This window comes from Mytilus californianus, unplaced genomic scaffold (genome assembly GCF_021869535.1).
Source record: "Mytilus californianus isolate M0D057914Y unplaced genomic scaffold, xbMytCali1.0.p SCAF_3, whole genome shotgun sequence".
Taxonomy (NCBI): domain Eukaryota; kingdom Metazoa; phylum Mollusca; class Bivalvia; order Mytilida; family Mytilidae; genus Mytilus; species Mytilus californianus.
In genome coordinates this window covers 84,256,292-84,276,836 of record NW_026262679.1, presented here as the reverse complement: position 1 = coordinate 84,276,836, position 20,545 = coordinate 84,256,292, and the positions used below count along the sequence as shown (strand labels likewise).

The following is a 20,545-nucleotide window of genomic DNA, read 5'->3' as shown; positions in this document are numbered from 1 at the left end:
GGTTATAGAAACTAGGCCTACTTATTCTTGAACTTGTTTTATCTTATTACTTTTCATTTTGTTTATGTAGTTTTTTTAATTGATTGTAGACAAAACTTTTTGTCATACTTTAAGCATAGTTTATTCATTTATTTGTCTTCATGACAGCGGAAGTGTCACCTATAAATTCGAACACTTCTTTTAAATCTAACCAAAACCCAAAAAGCAAAGTAGAATACAACATGATGATTTTACACTGATTGCGTGGACATTTGTATAGATAGACCTGTTTCTCATTTAAAACAAAGTCCTGTTTCTCTGAATAATTAGAATGTCATCAAGGATTGAAATAAATTTCAATCGGTTGTTAATAAGATGTGAAAATATGGCGAAAGAAAGAAGTTTGTGGGACTGGAGAATTGAGAAGGTATACCTGTAAAGGCTGTATACAGGCATATGTTTATCTGTCAATCGACAACCTATGTGGTTTTTAGGGGATGGTTGAAAGTGGCAATATTCAAACATGACCTTTGTTAACCTAGGGGGCGGATTCAAAACTCCTGTGCAAGGGCTAAAAGTTGAACAAAAAGGGGTTATATGGGAGATGTTGAGAGACAGTCTTCAAATTATTCTGTGAGGGAATCCTGGTGTATAAAGTAGGTCCAATCTCCCTGTGTGTGTGTAGGATTCCACCACAAGGGATGTCTTTTATGTTTGGTGATATTTATAAATACACATGCAGAGCCAAGTCTGGTCGAATAAGGTACACATACATGTATGGTCACTACACTGCAAATTAAAATGTCATTTTAACAACTAAACTAATGCATTGTAATAATGAAAATCTAAAATAAACATTTAAAAAAATAGTTTTTAGCAACAACAAAAATACTGTACGGTTTTCTCAATCGCTGATCAATATACGCTTTGAATATATTGAACTGATCGATAAAAAGTGTTAACAACTCTTTTGTTTTACAATATTTTTTCGTGAAATTAAGAAAGAGCTAATATTTCTCATATGTAACTATTTATTCTGTGAAATTAATAAATCTATAAGACAATAATTTTAATTTTCCAACTAAAATGATGGTGATCATCGGTTCACATTTTAATCTTGAATTTTTATTATCATAAAATTTTTATTCTTGAAATGACTTGACAATAATTAGATCAGGAAGACTACTTTCAACATTCTATTTAATATAATATATATATCATTAATAATTGAATATTTACAAAATTCTTCATTGTTCTAGCTGCCACCTGATTATATAAGATAATTCAATTAAATGTATTTGATGTCTCAGGTGTGATAATTTAAATGACATGTTAATTGGTGATTACCACAAGTGTCAAAATTGGTTAATCTAATTAAATTTCGGTACTTTAATTGTGTCGGTGAACTTGCTATGGTCAACATTAATTTTGGACTATAAAATATAGAATATATATGTAAATGCTCAGTTCAACGATTTCTAAATGCATACACAATTTGGTAAAAATCCGAACTATTGTTAAATGATTGGAGAAGATACACACACAACATAAAATTCCAAAAACAGTCATCGAGCTTGAACTTTTAATTGACAATTAAAAAGACACACTTATAATATGTTATAAGTCAACTCAAATATTACTGTCCTACAACAACTTTAGATATCTTTTTGAAGTTTTATATATAACTCTATAAACAGAGAAAACTTTGATGTACACACATTCGCCAATTGTTTGAACAACTCTAGATATCAGCTTAACAAATTACTTCATTAATCACTTTAATAAATAATTACGTAATGTACATGTATCTAAACATTTTCAAAAATGAATTAAAATTACAAAAAAGATTAAAATGTATTTAAAATATAAATGTCACAAATATAAATATATTATGGTTTTAATAGCTAGGGATTTTCTGTATGATCCCAATTTATATTGGCCATTCAGTTGGGGGGCGTAGCGTTAATGAGTCGACCCTAAATAGAAAAATTAAATTTTATTTGAATAATGAATGTCAAATTATAAAAAGAATTAACAATTACACGATGATAATGTATGAAGTATTATTATTTTGAAGTTCTGTGGTAAATTTTGGGTGTTCTGTGGTAAAAAGACGCTCCCTTTTCAGGAGTATTTAGTTTGCTCATTGCAAGGAGAAATTTGTACCCCTATCAAACATATCAACTTTGCCATACTACATGTAAGTCTAAAATTCCAGTCCTTCGTTCTTATCAAACCACATTTTAGATATATTTGTAATTTGTGAACTGAATGTTTATTAAATATTTGCCACTGGACTTGAAGCAAACTACAATCAATCAATTAATCAAGATTTCTTCAGAGTTTCACAACTTATTTACACATCTTATAAAACATATTAGTAATCAAATGAATATATGATGGTAAAAATTATGGAAAATTGTTGTTGTGTATTTTTATATTCAAATCTTTATTCTTTGAAAATGTCATGAATGTTAAAAAGTATGGCAAAAGAATCTATTTTTTTTTTAAATTTTGAAAAAAGTAACTTCTTGTTTAATATTGATCATGTCTATATGATCCATTGTCAAGTAGTGATTTTTATTTGAAGCTCTAGTAGAAGATAGCGGAAAGATACCAAAGGGACATTCAAACTCATAAGTCGAAAATAAACTGACAATGCCATGGCAAAAAAAGAAAAAAACCAACAGTACACAAAACACAACATAAAAAACAATAGACTGAGCAACATGAATCCTACCAAAAACTGGGGATGATCTCAGGTGCTCCGGAAGGGCAATTAAGATAGTAGGGTACCCCCTCACCCCTTTTTTAGGTCACAAGGCCTAGGTCACGTTAAGAATATCACTCAGTTGGTCAACAGTTACTTTTTTTACGAAAATGTTTTTACCTCGTCCTGGGTTGAATTTATAAGATACATGTAAGCAAAAACTCACTGGTGTTTTTTCTTTTCATTTTTGTATGTAGTTTTTTGTTGTTGACATGTCATCTGTAGTTATTTCAAGTTAATTCAGCATCCTGTTCATACCTTGTACTATGAAACTTTCAATATGAAAGAGAGGTTTTGAATGAGTGAAACCAAACCACCAATTTGTGTTTATTTACACAAATTACAAATATCAAATAGGATGAACAAAATCTTTTGCAATTCCATTTCATTATTCTTCTGTGCCACGAAGGATAATCATTTTTGCTTGTCTTGTACCTAAGATGATGGGGGTTTTTAACGACCTTGACTGGCTATAAAGCCCTCACACGGTCGTCATAAGAGACCTTAGGGAATTTAATGACCCATATATCGTATTATGTCACTAGCACACTGTGCAATTAATGATACATGTATAGTTATTATAAATATTTTGAGGTATATGGAAGATGATATTTAATGTTTCCTTTTATAATTACAGTATGTTGTTGCACTGCAAGACCAGTTATCTCAGATTAAGAAGTCCTCAATGTAAGTACAGTGTATACTTTACGGTACTTTACATTAATTAAAAAAAAATCACCAGCCAGCTTCATACTAGTCTAAACTCTGCAAGCCTCAAACTGGTCAGATTTAGATATAAAGGGCTTCTATGAATTGAATATGGGAAGGTAGAAATTTAAGTTATAAATAAGGTATGGATTATTTATGAATGTGCATCCATTTCATGTATGCAAAATAACTTTAAAGAAAATAAGTTGTTAGTGGCGGCAGGGTCTTTGCATTCATTAATGAATGAGCCATAAGACCCTGATTTTTTATACGCCCGTTTACGGGACGTATTATGGTATACCGCTGACCGTCTGTCCGTCGTCAACATGTCGGACATTAATTCAAAAATGCTTTAACCAATATGCATGAAACTTTGATGAATTGTTTATATCTATTGACGTGAGTTCCCTTTCGTTTTATTTAAATTCCAGATTTACCGTTTCCAAGTTTTGGGGTTTTATTCATTAAAAAAGGGGGGATTTTCCAGTTTTCGGATAATAACTCAAAAACAATTTCACCAATTTGCATGAAACTTTTGTGAATTGTTCATATCTATTGACGTGAGTTCCCTTTCGTTTTATATAAATTCCAGATTTACCGTTTCCAAGTTTTGGGGTTTTATTCATTAAAAAAGGGGGGATTTTCCAGTTTTCGGATAATAACTCAAAAACAATTTCACCAATTTGCATGAAACTTTTGTGAATTGTTCATATCTATTGACCTGAGCCTCCTTTCGTTTTTTTTATAAATTTCGGATTTACAGTTTCCGAGTTTTGGGGTTTTATTCATTAAAAAAGGGGGGATTTTCCAGTTTTCAGACAATAACTCAAAAACAATTTCACCAATTTGCAAGAAACTTTGTTGAATTGTTTATTTCTATCGACATGAGCTCCCTTTTGATTTTTATAAATTTCAGAATATATATTTATGGGGTTTTATTCATTACAAAAAGGGGGATTTTCCAGTTTTCGCACAATAACTCAAAAATGCTTTCACCATTTTTTATGAGACTTTGGTTAATTGTTTATATCTATTTTTGTAAGCTCCCTTTTGATTTTTATAAATTTTTGATTTTACATTTCAGAGATATAAGATTTTATTTGTTAGCAGTCTGACAACAGATTTACTAAGTATTGCACAACAGCAAGAAATCTTTCATATAACCAATTTCAAGTTCTTTGACTACATTTATTCAGAAACCTATAATATATCAAATATTAAATTACAATCTGAATTCAGACCTGTATCAAGCTTGAATATTGTGTCCATTTTTGCCCCAACTGTTCAGGGTTGGACCTCTGCGGGCGTATCCAGCTGCGCTCATTATACATATAGTGAGCTGATATTTCTTTTTTAACTGGGGCATTGCCAATTTGGTGGCCAAGTGATCTAAGTAGTTCATTTGCAGTTATCACAAACCTTTCTGAGTTTCAACACTGAGGTTGTGAGTTCAAACCCAGCTCGTGGCAGATGCGTTCAACTCAAATCTTAATTGACTAGGATTGTCAGTTTTCCTGCTGAAGGTCAGTGATTATCTTTGGGAACTAAAACTTTCTTGACTAATAAAAACTGGTGCCATGATAAAGTCAAGAGTGCTGAAAGTTGGCCACTAGCAGTAAACACCAACAATCAGTCAATTTAAAACACAAGTGTGTTCTTTAACTTACTGATTTTTTTAGGTACAATTTACAAATATATCCTAAGATACAAGAACACTTACTCTTGAGATACTACTAGAACATGTTTTTCCTAGATATTACAACTTCTTTATTCATTAGATACTAGAACAATTATTCCTACATCTTCCTTATTTCAAAGATACTAGAACACATGTACCCTAGATACTCCAACTTTCTAATTTCTTTTAAAGATATTACAACTATGTAAAGATGATGTCTTTAGTGGAAATATAAAAAATTACTTGAATATTCATTTTGATTTTGTTTATCTTATTTTTCTTTCAGGAAGCCATGTCAAGATATGCTAAATGAATACACTCGTAAGGTGGAATTCTTGAAAGGTTTACTTCAGGCAGAAAAAATGGTAGTTGTTTTTCTTCAAACTGGAATTTTTATAATCATTTGACCAAAATAATAATAAAACTCTTTAATAATGATGTAACATTGAATATGAATTTAACATCATTCTTAATATGTTGAAATAATTTGTTCATTTGTATAGTGAATTTGAAAGTAACTGCATACATATTAACATTTAGTGGACGCTCAAAAAACAATTAATCTGACCGTTCGAAATATGTAATTTAAAAAAAATTAACATATAGAGAATATGCTTCTTAATGATTGTACAATTACATACTTTCATTAACTTATTCAGATGTTTAAGTCCATTTCTTTTTTCTTTACATGTAACAGCCAACTGTAACAGAGAAAGCATTAGCTGCAGAACAGCTTCCTAATGTGGCAAAATCTGCCAAGGGACATAACTCTGTTTCATCAGCAGAATTACAGAAAAAGACAGTTGCTAGACATCATAAAGATTTAAGAGAAGAGTTATTGGGACCTGAGAAAGATAAACTTGATGGTAAATTAGTCTAAAAACTTGAATGTTTTAATCAACAGAACATTTTTAGGTGTAACTGTACTTTTTAAGTATATACGCCCATATATTTCTCTGGATAAGCTTATAAAGTTATAGAAATATAAAACTTTTTTCAAAATAATGCTTTTAAAACAACAATCCCATTCCCCACATTCCCTAACAAGATTACTTAAGATCCCATAAAACTGTATGGTTGTCGAAATAATGTTAACAATCTATCGAAACAGCTTGTACATTGTGCTTGTATTTGTCGAAAGGGGCAAAAATCTTCTGGATAGTAAACTTTAACATTTATTCTCAGGTTTTAATTTTTGACAATGTCTGTTAAGAGTTAATTGATATGTTGATTTAAGGTTTCCATAATTAATTTTATATATTTCAAGTTGCTGAATTGATCTGTTAATTACAGGGTCCAATTGATAAAATAGGTACGTGCATAATAAAATGTATAATACAAGTGGTTGTTTTATAAAAAGGTCAACAGGGGTATTCTTCCCTATGCATGTGGTGGTTGTCCTTTTCATGATGTTCAAATCTGAACATTTTTTAACATGGGACAATTATTGAGATTTAAATATGTTTAAGAGAATACACAGGTTAATTGTGAAAGGAAATAAGACTCAACAGTTTCTTATTTAAAATGTTTTTTTTGTTGTGACCATAAGACTTACAGTTTTAATACCCAAAGCAGTTTTCAACCAAGTCTTTTCAACTATACTGTAACTGGTTTTTTTTTATCTCAAGCTGGAGAATAACAAATATGACATTATATGTGAAATAAATTTTCTAAATTTGCATTAAGATGTTTTTTGAGCATATAAGCAGATCTTTGGCAAAAGTAGGCATTTTACAAAATAATTAGTCCTTGGTTATGTTTAAGAAAAAAATCAGTGATATTTTGAAGATATTAAATGAATTCCATTCAATAAAATAAGGGTATGTCAGAAGTAGCGTTTGTTCTGCTTTCACATAGAAAAACTTTATAATTAATTTTTTTTATCAAAATAACTTTTCAGTAACTTTTTTATTGTAACATACTTTTAGTAAATTATACATCAATAGTCATTCCAGCCAGCAATAGAAAACTAAATTGAAAAAGTTAATACTATGTGTATGGAATGTTGAATATATCTTAAATATTTAGGGAGCATTATATCACAGATGACTTTAACAGAATTGGTAAATTGTTTTGTGTGTGTTGGGACCTTGATTGCTGAAGAAAAAAAAAGAGAGCTAGGATCCCTTAGAACAATATATGAAATCAGTTTCCTCTCATAATACTGTCCAGCTGAACCAAAACTTGACCACAGTTATAACTATAAAATTGTCTATTTTCTAAATATACGATTGTCCAACCAAATAGCAATTGTTACTTTGATACCTGATACCTCAGGTGGATTTGGCTATTCTTGTTAGGTCCATATCTTTCATATAACTTTTTACGTATTCAATTATTTATACATCCTTGATTTTCAAATTTTTAGGTTTGACCATTCCTGATGAAAAAAAATTAAGAAAAGCCCCTCTGACACACTTTATAATTTATAAAGTGTTATATTCATGTATAGAAAATGTTGATACAAAAGCATTTGAAAAAAAATGTTAAACCATAGGTCCAAATAAAACTAAACTTATTGTGCCAAACCATACCTGATCTGTCGACTTTATAAATGATGAAATATTGATATGATGATGGTATACATGTAATATGTTTATGAATCATTTCGCTCATTAATGCAATAATAAACAGAGTGGTCAGTTAATAGATACAGGCTTCATTGATCATCCTATTTAAACTCAATTTCATTTATAATTTTTTTCAAATCAGAATACCGGGTACTTCCTCTGTGAAAAAACTTCATAGAATATTTCTATGAATTTTCTTAGCTCCTGGTATAAATTTACATTTTGCTCCCTGCAAAACTCTTACCTAATTTGAAATGATTGTTTTTTAGTCTAAATAACTTTATCAATTCTCAAAGTTGTCTTTGTAGATAGTGGCTTAAGACAAAGGAATGTAAAAACAGACAAAGATATAGATATTGTTATACAACATCAACATCAGATGCATGAAAAACTGGCCGAGGAGATGCTACAATTGACCAGAAATCTGAAAGAGAGTATACGAGACTCTGGACAAATTGTCCGAGAGGATAATAAGGTATGCAGTTGAAATCTAAATAAACCAAAAGATCATGTAAAGTATTAAATAGCGATTTTTTATCATCATCTATGCAGTTGAAATCTGTAAAAACCAAGCGATCATTAGAATAGGGATGATTTATGACCATCCTGTTCTGTTCCCTTTAAATGCTGCATGTAGTCATGATCTCTATGTTTACATGTCTTTTTAAACAAAATACCTTGTATTTTTGAAGGATGTTTCACATAATATTTCTTGAAATTAGAAGCTTGGAACTTTTGAAAAAGTGTGGTTTCATAAAGATAAAGTTTCTCTTGCTTGATAATTTTTAGATATGTCAGAGTTATAGAACTTTAAGGTGTAATACCACCATTGTTTTTCCCCTATTAGTCTTTGTTAAATTTGAACTTTTCAAAAAATTGTGCTGAATTTATCTTTGTTTAAAATAAAGAAATACTTGGCATGAGTAAAGTTTTATCCTGTCCAGTACTATAGACAAAATTTCACATTTCATTGCATATAAGAAAATAACCATCACTGGAAGTTAACCAATCAAATGTTCACCCCTTTTTTTCCTGTGTACAAGCATTAGTAACCATGTAACCTCGAGTTTCCAAAATATTCTATAGAAACACCAAATAAAAAAAAAAGGTGCTTTGAAACACCCAAGATATGTGTTTATGACTCAGAATTTTTTTACTGCAATGAAATGTAGGATTAATTTCCTACAACTGACAAATTCAAGGGAATATTTTTTTTCCACCCTTTTTCGTATGCAACCGGATGTGATGTACTATGATTTGGTGATATTATATATATGCACCTTAAAAAAAATAACAGTTTTCAGAACCATTACTTGACTATGTTTTAAGGGATCTTTAAACTGTATTAAGCAATTGTTATCAATTATAGAGGAAAGATAAAGTATTTATACCAGTTATTTTTTTCATTTTGTTTCAGCAGTTATAGGACTTCACTTAGGCCAAAATAAATTAATTGTGTGTTTTCAGTTTCTTAACCCTACCTCCATTTCTAATGCCGACCCTAAACATTTTATTAATGTTTTTTTTTTTAAATCAAGATTTTTATGTCCGATTATTTGTTTAGAATACTATTGATCTGCAAAGCATTTGATAACTTCAATGATTTTCCAACCCTCATTTTGGATCCGAATTTTGGTCCCATTTCAAAAGAGAAATATGTTGTGTTTCTCCCAATTTTCAGCTCTTAAATTCCCAATGGTATACAGATATTGTCGCAAGATTTTGTTCTTGTTGTATCGTGGTTTTTTGTTTACAAATCTCTTAGCGCTTGGGGTATTTCAGCAGTAATCCTTATCGTTCACATATTGTGATGATTGCATTCTGTAATCGGTAATCGTAATTCTGCCAATCAAGGCACACCTCCAATCACATAGAGGAAAATGTCAGTACACAATAATTTACAATACAATGTGCATCACTTTATATATTAAAATATAAAAATTTCCGCTACCTCAAGAATTATTATATATATATTACGAAGCACAAATAAAACAATAAAATCTTTTGATAGAAATAAATTAAAATGTTCTTTTAGTGCAAAATCAACTGATTCTGGGACCAAGTGTGCCCTTTATGTCATTGCAGGGCCAAGCTACCTATACTACACTAGTTAGCATTTAGAAGTTAGATTTTCTACTGCCTAGGTTATCTAGATTAGCTAATAAAGCATAGCGCTTGTTGTGCAAATTATAATGCAACTGTCTTAACAGGGGTTCTAAAATATTACTGGTTTCCTCAAAAGCAGTTCTGTTTACATCAATGTCTACATAACAGAACGGGTTGATAATTAGTTGTATAAGATCAACTGGAAACGAGGTTGTAACTTTAGCTAGGATCAAGCTTCCATTATTTAGGATTTTTGACATAAGTGGTATTCTAGCCTCTTCTAACTTTTCACATAACAGGATAAAGTGTTCCACTGTTTCATCCGCTTTACTACAGAGTTTACAAATTGAACTGATATGATTCTTTGAAAATGATGCTTCATGGGTTTGTAGGATATAATTCCCAGTTGCAATTTTAAGACGTACAGGAATTTTTTTGATGTCCTTTAGATTTGCACTGACCGAAATTGCTAGAGGATGTACGGATCCAATGTTGTATTTATGGTCCATGAATTTAAGTGTTGAATATCCTTTTGATTCATCAATAATTTTTGAAGGCCAATAGTCATGAATTTTGGATTTAACTAGCTTTTTCCATTGAAATTTTGATAACGGGTTGTTTAAATAAACATACAAGTCAGTAATTTCATATTTTAAGCATAATTCCTTAATTTCAATAAACCAGCTGTGACTATTGTGGGGTTTTATCTGTAGCTGTCTTTCGGCTAGCCGCTATTCGATTGAATCACATTTCGCTCTAGATATGTTTCCAAATAGATTGATAGCTTTGACATGGATTTCAGCTTCAATAGGGAGCAATCTAAGATATTCCTCATCAGCTTTGCGCTTGAAACAACTGAAAGTTTATATCCATGACAAAGCAAAAAATTGACACATGTATGTATACAAACATTGAAGAACGATCATGTCTCAAGAAATTCTAAACGCTACACAAAGAAGTTAAAGGTGGCAGTTGGCAATAAATGTTGGAAGCTAGAAGCATTTGGATTTAAAAAGTCATTTTTACTCCCTTCTCAAAACACTGAGTCTTAGTGTAGACAGTGAACCACGATCATTTGAAACTGAAACAAGTGAAATTCAAATTCAAGCTGTTTCATCTGAGTCTAAAACATGTATTTCTAATGATGATAATGAACCTAGTGACACTGATGCTACAATTGAAATTCTAATTCAAGCTGTTAAATCTGAGTCTAAAACATGTAGTTCTAATGATGATCATGAAACTAGTGACACTGATGCTAAAATTGAAATTCAAATTCAAACTGTTCAATCTGAGTCTAAAACATGTAGTAATGATCCTGATCCTTGTGATACTGATGCTGTGTCACAGTCTCCCTCTTCTGGTAAAGTTTCTGATGCCAGAAAATTTAGTTATAAATAAAATCAGGAGGGATGGGTTGATTTTTAATTTTCAATTTCAAATACCTGAAGTGATAAGTTCACAGTCATTTACTGTTCTAGAGTTATGCCCCTTTTTTACTTGGAAAATTGCAAAGCTTGAGTGGGGGCATTTGTGTCCTCAGAAACATTCTTCTTTTATTTTTAATTCTTTTCCTTTAAAAAAATTTGCTATTTTTGTATGCAATTCATACAGCCATTCCTTCTAATGCAGGATTTTGCATTTTACAAGGGCAGGGTATTACCCTTCAAAAAATCATACTCAACCTCTGCTTAGCATCAGTTCACAATGTTTTCAAGATGTAATAATCTGCTCCCACCCATACCCTGTGTGTCATTTACATTGTTAGGTTTGACCAGGCCCTAACATACAATGATTTTTAACTGCCATTTTTGGTTTAAGATAATTCTTCAGCAAGAACATATTCCTATTTTGACCCATGAAATGCATAAAATTTGCATTAAATATAAATAAGAAGATGTGGTATGAGTGCCAATGAGACAACTATCCCTCCAAGTCACAATGTGTAAAATGTAAACAATTATAGGTCAAAGTATGGCCTTCAACACGGAGCCTTGGCTCACACCGAACAGCAAGCTATAAAGGGTCCCAAAGAGACTAGTGTAAAACAATTCAAACTGGAAAACCAATGGTCTAAGCTATATAAAAAACGAGAAACACTTATGAACCACACCAACAAACAAAAACCACTGAAAAACAGACTCCTGACTTAGGACAGGTGCATAAAAATGCAGGGGGTTTAAACGTTTTAACAGGTGCCAACCTTTACCCTAACATATTTTCATATTTCTGACTCAGAACTAAAACAGAAAATTAAAAAATCTGTAGATTTAAGTACTATGCTAAATATTAAGGAATCAGGCAAAGGGTGGCACATCAATGATTTGATTTGGAACCTTTTTCTGCTGTCAACAATAAAAAAAAAATAAAACATTTTCGTAAAATAAATTGTTTTAGCTACCTACCCTACCTAATTTTTTGGGGTGAAATAGGAAACACACAATCTATTTATTTTGGCCTTATCAAAATATAGCCAATATTTGATGTGTGTCTTGCTAAACAAAAAAACAAAAACTGGCCACCACAAAACAGCCAATAGTGCTGAAAGAGACATTAAAACACCAAAAATCAATCAATTGATCAATCTTGCCAAACCAAGCCTGGTTTTCTTTCACCTAATCTTCAATCTAATAACAGTTTATTTTTCTGGAGTTTTAAAAGTCCTTGAAATAAGGTCAACTTACTCATCATGTACATGACTTGGACAATACTAAAATGTAAATACATTTTGAAATAGTATAAACTTTGCTAGATAAAGATTAGTGCAAATGTTCTATTAGAACTATAAATATAAGATTGTAAATGTACATGACTTTGGTCAGACTCATATCCAAATGAACTACTAGTATATTAAACAAACAAAATTTATACTGTATTTATGATAGGAGATATAGTGCCATTTGTTTCACATGTAGTGGCAATAAACTTCATGTAAAGATCCATATATGAGACAAGGGTTTGAAAGAACATTCATCCTATCTAATTATATATATAATTGTACCAAATATTGCCCGTTCTCATATGGTGCTTCTTACAGTTTGCACACACATATATACTGTTAATTAACATGAGAGATTCTGACATATCTCTATGTAAGGTTTTTAGCTCACCATTCCGAAGGAACTGTTGAGCTTTAGCCATCACTTGGCGTCCGTCGTCGTCCGTCTGGTGTACACTATTTCAAGCATCTTCTTCTCTGAAACTACTGAACCAAGTCCAACCAAACTTAAGCTGAATGATCCTTAGGGTATCTAGAATAAAGTTTGTGTTTTATTTTCTGTTTCGTCAAAAAACATGGCCACCATGGCTAAAAATAGAACATAGGGGTAAAATGCAGTTTTTGGCTTATATCTCAAAAACCAAAGCAGTTATAGCAAATCTGACATGGGGTAAAAGTGTTCATTAGGTAAAGTTCTATCAGCCCTGAAATTTTCAGATGAATCTAATAACCCATTGTTGGGTTGCTGCCACTAAATTGGTAATTTTAAGGAAATTTTGCAGATTTTGGTTATTATCTTGAATAGTATAAATGATAAAGATAAACTGTAAGCAGCAAATATGTTCAGCAAAGTAAGATCTACAAATAAGTTTATATGACCAAAATTGTCAATTGACCCCTTAAGGAGTATTGCCCTTTAAGGACAATTTTACACAATTTGTTTATCATGTTTTCTAACTTTAAAAAATCTTCTCCTCTGAAACTACTGAACCAATTCCATCCCAAATTAAGCTGAAAGGTTAAAATGTTCATTAGGCCAAGTTCTACCAGCCATGGAATTTTCAGATGAATCTAACAGTCCATTGTTAGGTTGCTGCCACTAAATTGGTAATTTTAAGGAAATTTTGCAGTTTTTGGTAAATATCTTGAATATTATTAATGATAAAGATAAACTGTGAACAGCAAAAATGTTCAGCAAAGTAAGATCTACAAATAAGTTAATATGACCCAAATTGTAAAATGTGTCCTAAAAGGAGTTATTGCCCTTTAAAGACAATTTTTCACAATTTGTTCATCTAGTTTGCTTACTTTAAAAAATCTTCTCCTTTGAAACTGCTGAATCAATTTCAGCCAAACTTGGGCTGAATGAGTTTCAGAGTATCTAGTATAAAATTTGTATTTTATTTTCTTGTACGTAAAGAAACATAGCCACTATGGCTAAAATGGAACATAGGGGTAAAATGTATTTCTTTGCTTTTGAAGAAAATATGACAGATACAAAGACCATTTCAATGGAATTGTTAAGCCACTCATTAATTTATATTAAAAAGCAAAATTAATATTTCCTTAAAAAATGAGAATATCTTTGACAATGAATTATAAAATCAACTACTTGTAATATATTTATCATAATTCTTCTATGATTTGCATATCTACAAATACTTGAATTGGATTGGTCCATTCAAAGTTTTTCCTTTGGTTTACACTTCCATAAACCATGTTGCAGAAACTACTTTCATAACCTTCACTGTGATCTATTCATGCACTATACACATGCATGTGATCCAGGGGTACTAAGCAAATTGAGATTGAAAAACAAATTACATTTTTTTTTATGCATAGAAAAAAAGAATGATGCATTCAAGCTTGGAAAATGTATGAAATTTAAATTAAATAATATTTTGGGAAATATCATGAATGATCTTACCATGTAAACGTGATGGCAAAACACGACAACATACGAATGAAAACACTCAATCTGAAGATGATTCCGTTACTTTTACGGCTCAAATTCAGATAATATCTCATTAAAGGACTTTTTTGAGGTATGTGATATTTCATTTTAGATTCTATTGTATTAATCGCACATTTATTGATTTCTTATAGTCAATATGGCTGCTAACTCCTTAGTTACGACATGTCCATTGTGCATTTGATTGTAAATAGAAGCAAATGAAAAAAAAAAAAATGTTAATTAAAAATTGCGAATGTTTGGCTAAGAATTATAAGGATTAAACACATTTTTATACGACTGCAAAAAATTTTTCGGTCGTATATTGGTATCACGTTGCGTCGTCGTCGTTCGAAGACAGTTGGTTTCCGGACAATAACTTTAGTATAATTAAGTAGAAATCTATGAAATTTAAACACAAGGTTTATAACCATAAAAGGGAGGTTGGGATTGATTTTTGGGGTTATGGTCCTAACAGTTTAGGAATTAGGGGCCAAAAAGGGGCCCAAATAAGCATTTTTATAGTTTCCAGACAATAACTTGTGGAACAGTGTATGGATCTCTCTGAAATTATACCACAAGTTTCCATACCACAAAGGGATGGTTAGGATTTGCTTTGGGGGTTATGGCTCAAACCGTTTAGGAATAAGGGGCAAACAAGGAAAAAAACAAGGGTGTCCTGGTTAATGGACAATAACTTTAGTACAAAACATAATTTAAAGCAGTGTAAGGGAGGTAATTCAAACTCATTTGAATGACCTCCCTTACACTGCTTTTAAATGGTTAATGGACAATTACTTAAGACAATTTAAAAGCAGTGTAAAGGAAGTAATCCAAACACAAAGTTTTGATTACCTCCCTTACACTGCTTTTAAATTATGTTTAAAGAAATGCATATTTATAAAGGAAGACCAGTAAAAATATCTGCAAATGATGCATCTTTTTTTTTTACAAAAAAATCCATATGAAAGATTTGACACCATATCTTATATTCTATTATAAAAAAGATTAAGTTAGCACTATGGTAAATTTAAATGGGTAATTATAATTGAGGTAAGAATTTTTTTTGGGGGGAAAAGGGGGGGGGGGGTAAAAAGAAATTGTGGGGGGTCAATTTTTTCTCATTTCAGATTTCAAAAATTAAAAATTAAAATTCTTCAAATATTATTTTTTTTGCAAAAAAAAAGTGGGGAGGTGGGTTAATATGCAACAGCATAGTGTATTGCACTAAAGCAAAAAAACAATTCTAATTTCTTTGACTACAGTTATTCTGTGTCAGAAATCTTTTATGTGTCAAATAATTAATTACACTCCAAATTCAGTCCTGTATCAAGCGCAAATATTGTGTCCTTTTTTGCCCCTACTGTTCAGGGTTGGACCTCTGCGGTCGTATCCAGCTGCGCTAGGTGAAGCAATTTATTTCAAGAGGTTATTGATGTGTAAACTGGGTCGCTTACTCACAAAGTTTACATAAAAGTCCTAAGAACTTTTTTTCAGTTTGTGAGTTAATCGCCCCAGTTTACACATCAATAACCTCCAGAAAAAATGTGTTTAATCCTATAATAGGACCCTCTAATCAACTGATTAATAAATGCTTTATCCATTATTAGAAAATTTTATAAATAATAATCTAAGAATATACAAATGATGTTTTCATGGAATTTACTATTTTTTGCACCTTTCAACAATTACAAGCAAAATGTACAATATGTTCTTAAAGATTGTTAATATTGTCTCTGCAAATGTGCATTATAATGGGATCTTTTAATAATCATGTAAGGGGTTGCTCGAAACAAGTTTTCACGAGTGATGTGTCTCTAAATCAGTCCATCATGCAAGGTTTATTATTTTTTTATGTCCCCACCGCAGCAGAGGGAGCATTAAGTCTTACCCTTGTCTGTACATCCCAAAATTAGTTTCGATTCTCTAACTTTAGTTTGCCTCAATCAAATTTATGAAACTTATACACAATGCATATTACCACAAAACACAAATCAAGCTTTTTTAATAAATGTGTTATCTCCCCTGACCTAAAATAGTGATGAGAAATTAAACTGTATATACGTATCTATTTGGAAAAATACAAACAATTCAATTGAAATTTGAAATTCATTTGCTTTTTTTTTCACATCCCATTTAGTTTTTAGTCCAATATATGTATTCAAGCTGTCACATTATGTGATCATAAAAATATGGAAAAAAAACAAAGCGTTTAAATAACCATGTTAATAAATAAACTGAAACTTAAAACAATTTAAAGAAATAAAATAAAGTTAAAGGAGGGAAGGTGTTGGCTGTAGTTTCAAATAAATAAGCATTTCAATGGTAAAAAAATAATTTATAAGTAACAGCTGGCTTCTAATTCATGATTTTAAGGATAGGGTGACATGGTAACAATGATTTCAATTGGTTTCATAGTTAAAAGACAAAAAACTTTCTTTGTGTTAGTTAAATTTAACCAAGAGTGATGTGTAAGCTATCGCTTGTTAACTGTCATCATCAAAACTTCACAATCTTTTCAGAAGTTTGAATGTTTGATGATGCAATTCTTTGTTTAAACTTGTTTATAATGAAAAATGTTTATGATGAGCAGTGTTTATGAAATGAAGTAGTTTATGCCAGAACAAAATTTAAATGCAAAAGTTGTTGTAAACAGCAAATATTTTTAAAGCCTTTTGTTTGATTTTGAATGTTTTACATTGACTGAAATATCTAGATCTGTCTCAAATAATCAATTTATTGATTTATTGAGCTGTAGAATTCTCATCCACATATCAAGCAAGAAAAGAATTTTAATATCTTTTATGAGAATAAACAATAAGATAGTAACATTCACACAAATAGAAAATGAAAATATTTTTTTTAAATTCAAATGTGGAAAATGAAAATATGTAAAAAAAAAAAAGTAATCTTAGTGAAATTGGAACCAAGTTATTATATAAAAAAATAAATATTATTCATTCTTATTTGTATAATTATCCTTGATTTAAAAATCAAAACTAGTATAAGGCTTTTTTAAACACAAAAGCATGAACTAAAATTGTATCAGGATTTTTGTAATCCTTGATTCAAAATAAGTGTTAAATGCTTTTTTAATCACAAAAGCATGAGCTATGTGTTTTGTGTATATGACTATTTTGTATAACATATAATAGAGAATGGTAACAGGGAATGTGTCAAAGAGATACCAACCTGACCAAAGAGCAGAAAACAGCTGAAGGCAACCAATGGGTCTTCAACGCAGCAAGAAAACCCGCACCCCTAGGGGGCTTCAGCTGGCCCTTAAACAATAATGTATACTAGTTCAGGGAAATGGATGCCTTACTAAATTATGAAACATTTAAATGAAACAACAACCACTTTTGAATTGTGCATTTTAAAATGATAACAATGTATTTCAAAACAGCTGATTATAGAAAAGTGCCCTTTTCCCTTAATCTCTCTCCTCCACAAGTAGACCCTCCCTTCTTTCCCGAACTTTTTTCTGCAAGAAGCTTGCATAAATTTACATCTGATCTGCATCAAATATGACTGTCACCCTGGAGCAAACTTTTTCAAAGGATCTTATAATTGGATATTACAATAAAAAACCTTACCCTCTTTAATAACTTGGTCTAAATCATTACAAGGGTGTTTACATGTAACTATAAAAAAGTGCCTAGTGTTCTATGCAAGCAAACATCATGCCCCTTAGAAAAACTCAGAAAACTTTGGTAACACTATATTAAGGATGTTCGCTCCTCTTGTTTTTGAATGTTTGCCAGATATTCGTATTCCTCTGGGATTAACCATGTAGTGCCATTAAAAAAAATTTCCCACTAACCCCTACTTTTCTTTTCATAATTTGATTAAATATATTTTGAAATGCCATCTTTGAAAATTTTATTAAATCCTTGTTATTTTTTCATACTTTTAGACATAAAAAAGGTGCCAATGTTAAATGTATAAAAAATCTAGAGAGAATCATTTCCCGCCAAATTTACAATGATTTATATCTTGAAAACAAGCACACGGACCCTTCATTTTTTTCTGCTTTTTTAGTTTCTTCATTTATATACTGTCAATTTATAACAGTCTTTTAAAAAGCTTGTTATTTTAAAACAGAGCAGCGAACATCCTTAAATGTTCTAGTAGGTTTCTTTGCAGAATTTTAACACATTTTAAGTGTTACCTTCATTTGAAACATTGCATTCATTCAAAAGATTTTCTTCATCTGTAAAATGACATTTGTCCAAAATAAAGTAATAACTAATGGGTTTATTTATTTTTTTATAAAATTATATAGATGGGATAGCCATTTTAATTATTCTAGTGGAATGATACAAGATCCTGTGAACACATCTGGTGCTCCTGATTTCAAGTTCTTGTTGTGTAATACAGGATGTTTATGTTTAAAACACATTAACTTGATGGTAATTAAAAAAAGAAATTTTTGAGATATTAGGGTGAATTTTGTCCTCAGTAATTTTGTGAAGAGACTCGGTTTTATGGTCACTTATTAACCATGACCCACTATTGTTTAAATGAAGAGTGTGAGCAAGACTATTGTTAGTAGAAAATTTTTTTTTTTAATTTTTGTAGGAAATGTTCAAAACCTTAAAAATATATGTTCTACAAACAGATGAAAAAACAAAATCTTCTGCCCTAAATTAATCTATAAGTTTTTTTTGTTATTTATGAGAAATAAAAGTTTGACAACATAAAACATTCTTTTGAGCACTTTCTAAGTTACATGATGTTTATTTTGCTCATAAAAACTTTGTTTAAACTTCAATAATTTAATTTTGGATGTAACACATCTTCTGATTGGCTGAAAGTGTTTTGTCTATCAGCTCATAGACATAATTTTGTCATGTGACCGCGACGTCATCAACATTTTTATCATGATTTACTCCTTTTTAGAATTAAATTATAAGAAATGACTTTAATATTTTTTCTGTCTATTCGAAATAACATAAAAAATGTGGTGCACCATATTTTTTATGTTATTTCTTCATAGACAGACAAAATATTACAGTCATTCCTTAAATAAATAATCAACTAGTAATTACAATTTTTAATGAAATCTAAAACTGAATTTCGTTATTTTGAAATAGATGCTATCCCTCTTAAGTTAAAGAATTGAACATTCAAAAAAAATCATATCACCTAAGCATCTGTCACGACTTAGAAAAATGATTGCATTCTTTGCATTTCATTTTGAAATGAACAGTTAACTTTGCCAAGTAATTATTTCAAGTTAATAATTTATTTTTTAGATGTTTATTGCATTTTTATACTTGATAGACAAAATTGTTTCTTTTTATTTGCAGAAATTGGAAGAAAGTGTTAAACTAACAGATGGGAATTATGTTAAATTGAAGAAGGAAAGTGATCGTTTAGAGAAACATACACAGACTTGTTCCTGGTGGATATGGATTATGTTAGTCATTGTTACCTTGACCTTCCTATCTATGATTATGTTTATGAAATTATTTTCGAAAAAGGTGTGACGAAGGTGTACACATTGTTGTTATATATATATTTATTTATTCTCAGAGTGAAAATAAATGTGCAATATATACCGGTACTCTTTATTGATTGTTCAATAAAACAAAGTTTGACACCAGCAACATCTGTTAACTACTGTGTATATTTGCTAAGTACATGTATCAAGAAATCATTCAGAAAAATAACTAGAGGCTCTTAAGGGCATGTGTCACTCACCTGAATCTATGTGGATCTTCTACAATGGCTACTATCAAACATCATAGACTAGAATATAATTCATGACTAAAATCTCTTTTTTTGCTGATCATTTGTGTGTTGTTAACAGTTTTTGCCAAAAATGCAAACATGTGTAAAACAATGGCAATAACTCCTGTAAGGAGTGGACTGACAATTCAGTTATGTGACATTTTTGTCTTGCTTATTATTTTTGCTGTTTACTCTTTAGCTACTATAAATACAAGAAATTGGAGTCGATTGATGATTTCAGCCATGTTGACTTATTAATAGATCTACTCTTTTTTGCTTTAAATTTGTTTTAGTTTTCTTATTACATGCAAAATTGGAAAAAAAATGG

At 30.5% G+C, this 20,545-nt stretch overlaps 1 protein-coding gene across 1 annotated transcript; it reads left to right on the top strand.

Annotated features, from left to right (window-relative positions):
- The first annotated feature begins 204 nt into the window (after positions 1-204).
- On the top strand, positions 205-20,042 carry LOC127735250 (vesicle transport protein USE1-like). The gene is made up of 6 exons (XM_052245367.1): positions 205-406; positions 3,387-3,436; positions 5,422-5,500; positions 5,833-6,001; positions 8,014-8,180; positions 19,794-20,042. The coding sequence occupies exons 1-6, from the start codon at positions 311-313 to the stop codon at positions 19,971-19,973; spliced, it is 741 nt and encodes a 246-aa protein (XP_052101327.1). The 5' UTR covers positions 205-310; the 3' UTR covers positions 19,974-20,042.
- The last annotated feature ends 503 nt before the right edge of the window (positions 20,043-20,545 follow it).

Excerpts from the sequence above, each read along its gene's own strand:
- LOC127735250 (XM_052245367.1), top strand. The coding sequence starts at position 311 with ATGTCATCAAGGATTGAAATAAATTTCAATCGGTTGTTAATAAGATGT. Across the intron at positions 5,501-5,832 it reads TACTTCAGGCAGAAAAAATG|CCAACTGTAACAGAGAAAGC; the intron begins GTAGTTGTTTTT and ends TACATGTAACAG. Across the intron at positions 6,002-8,013 it reads TGAGAAAGATAAACTTGATG|ATAGTGGCTTAAGACAAAGG; the intron begins GTAAATTAGTCT and ends TTGTCTTTGTAG.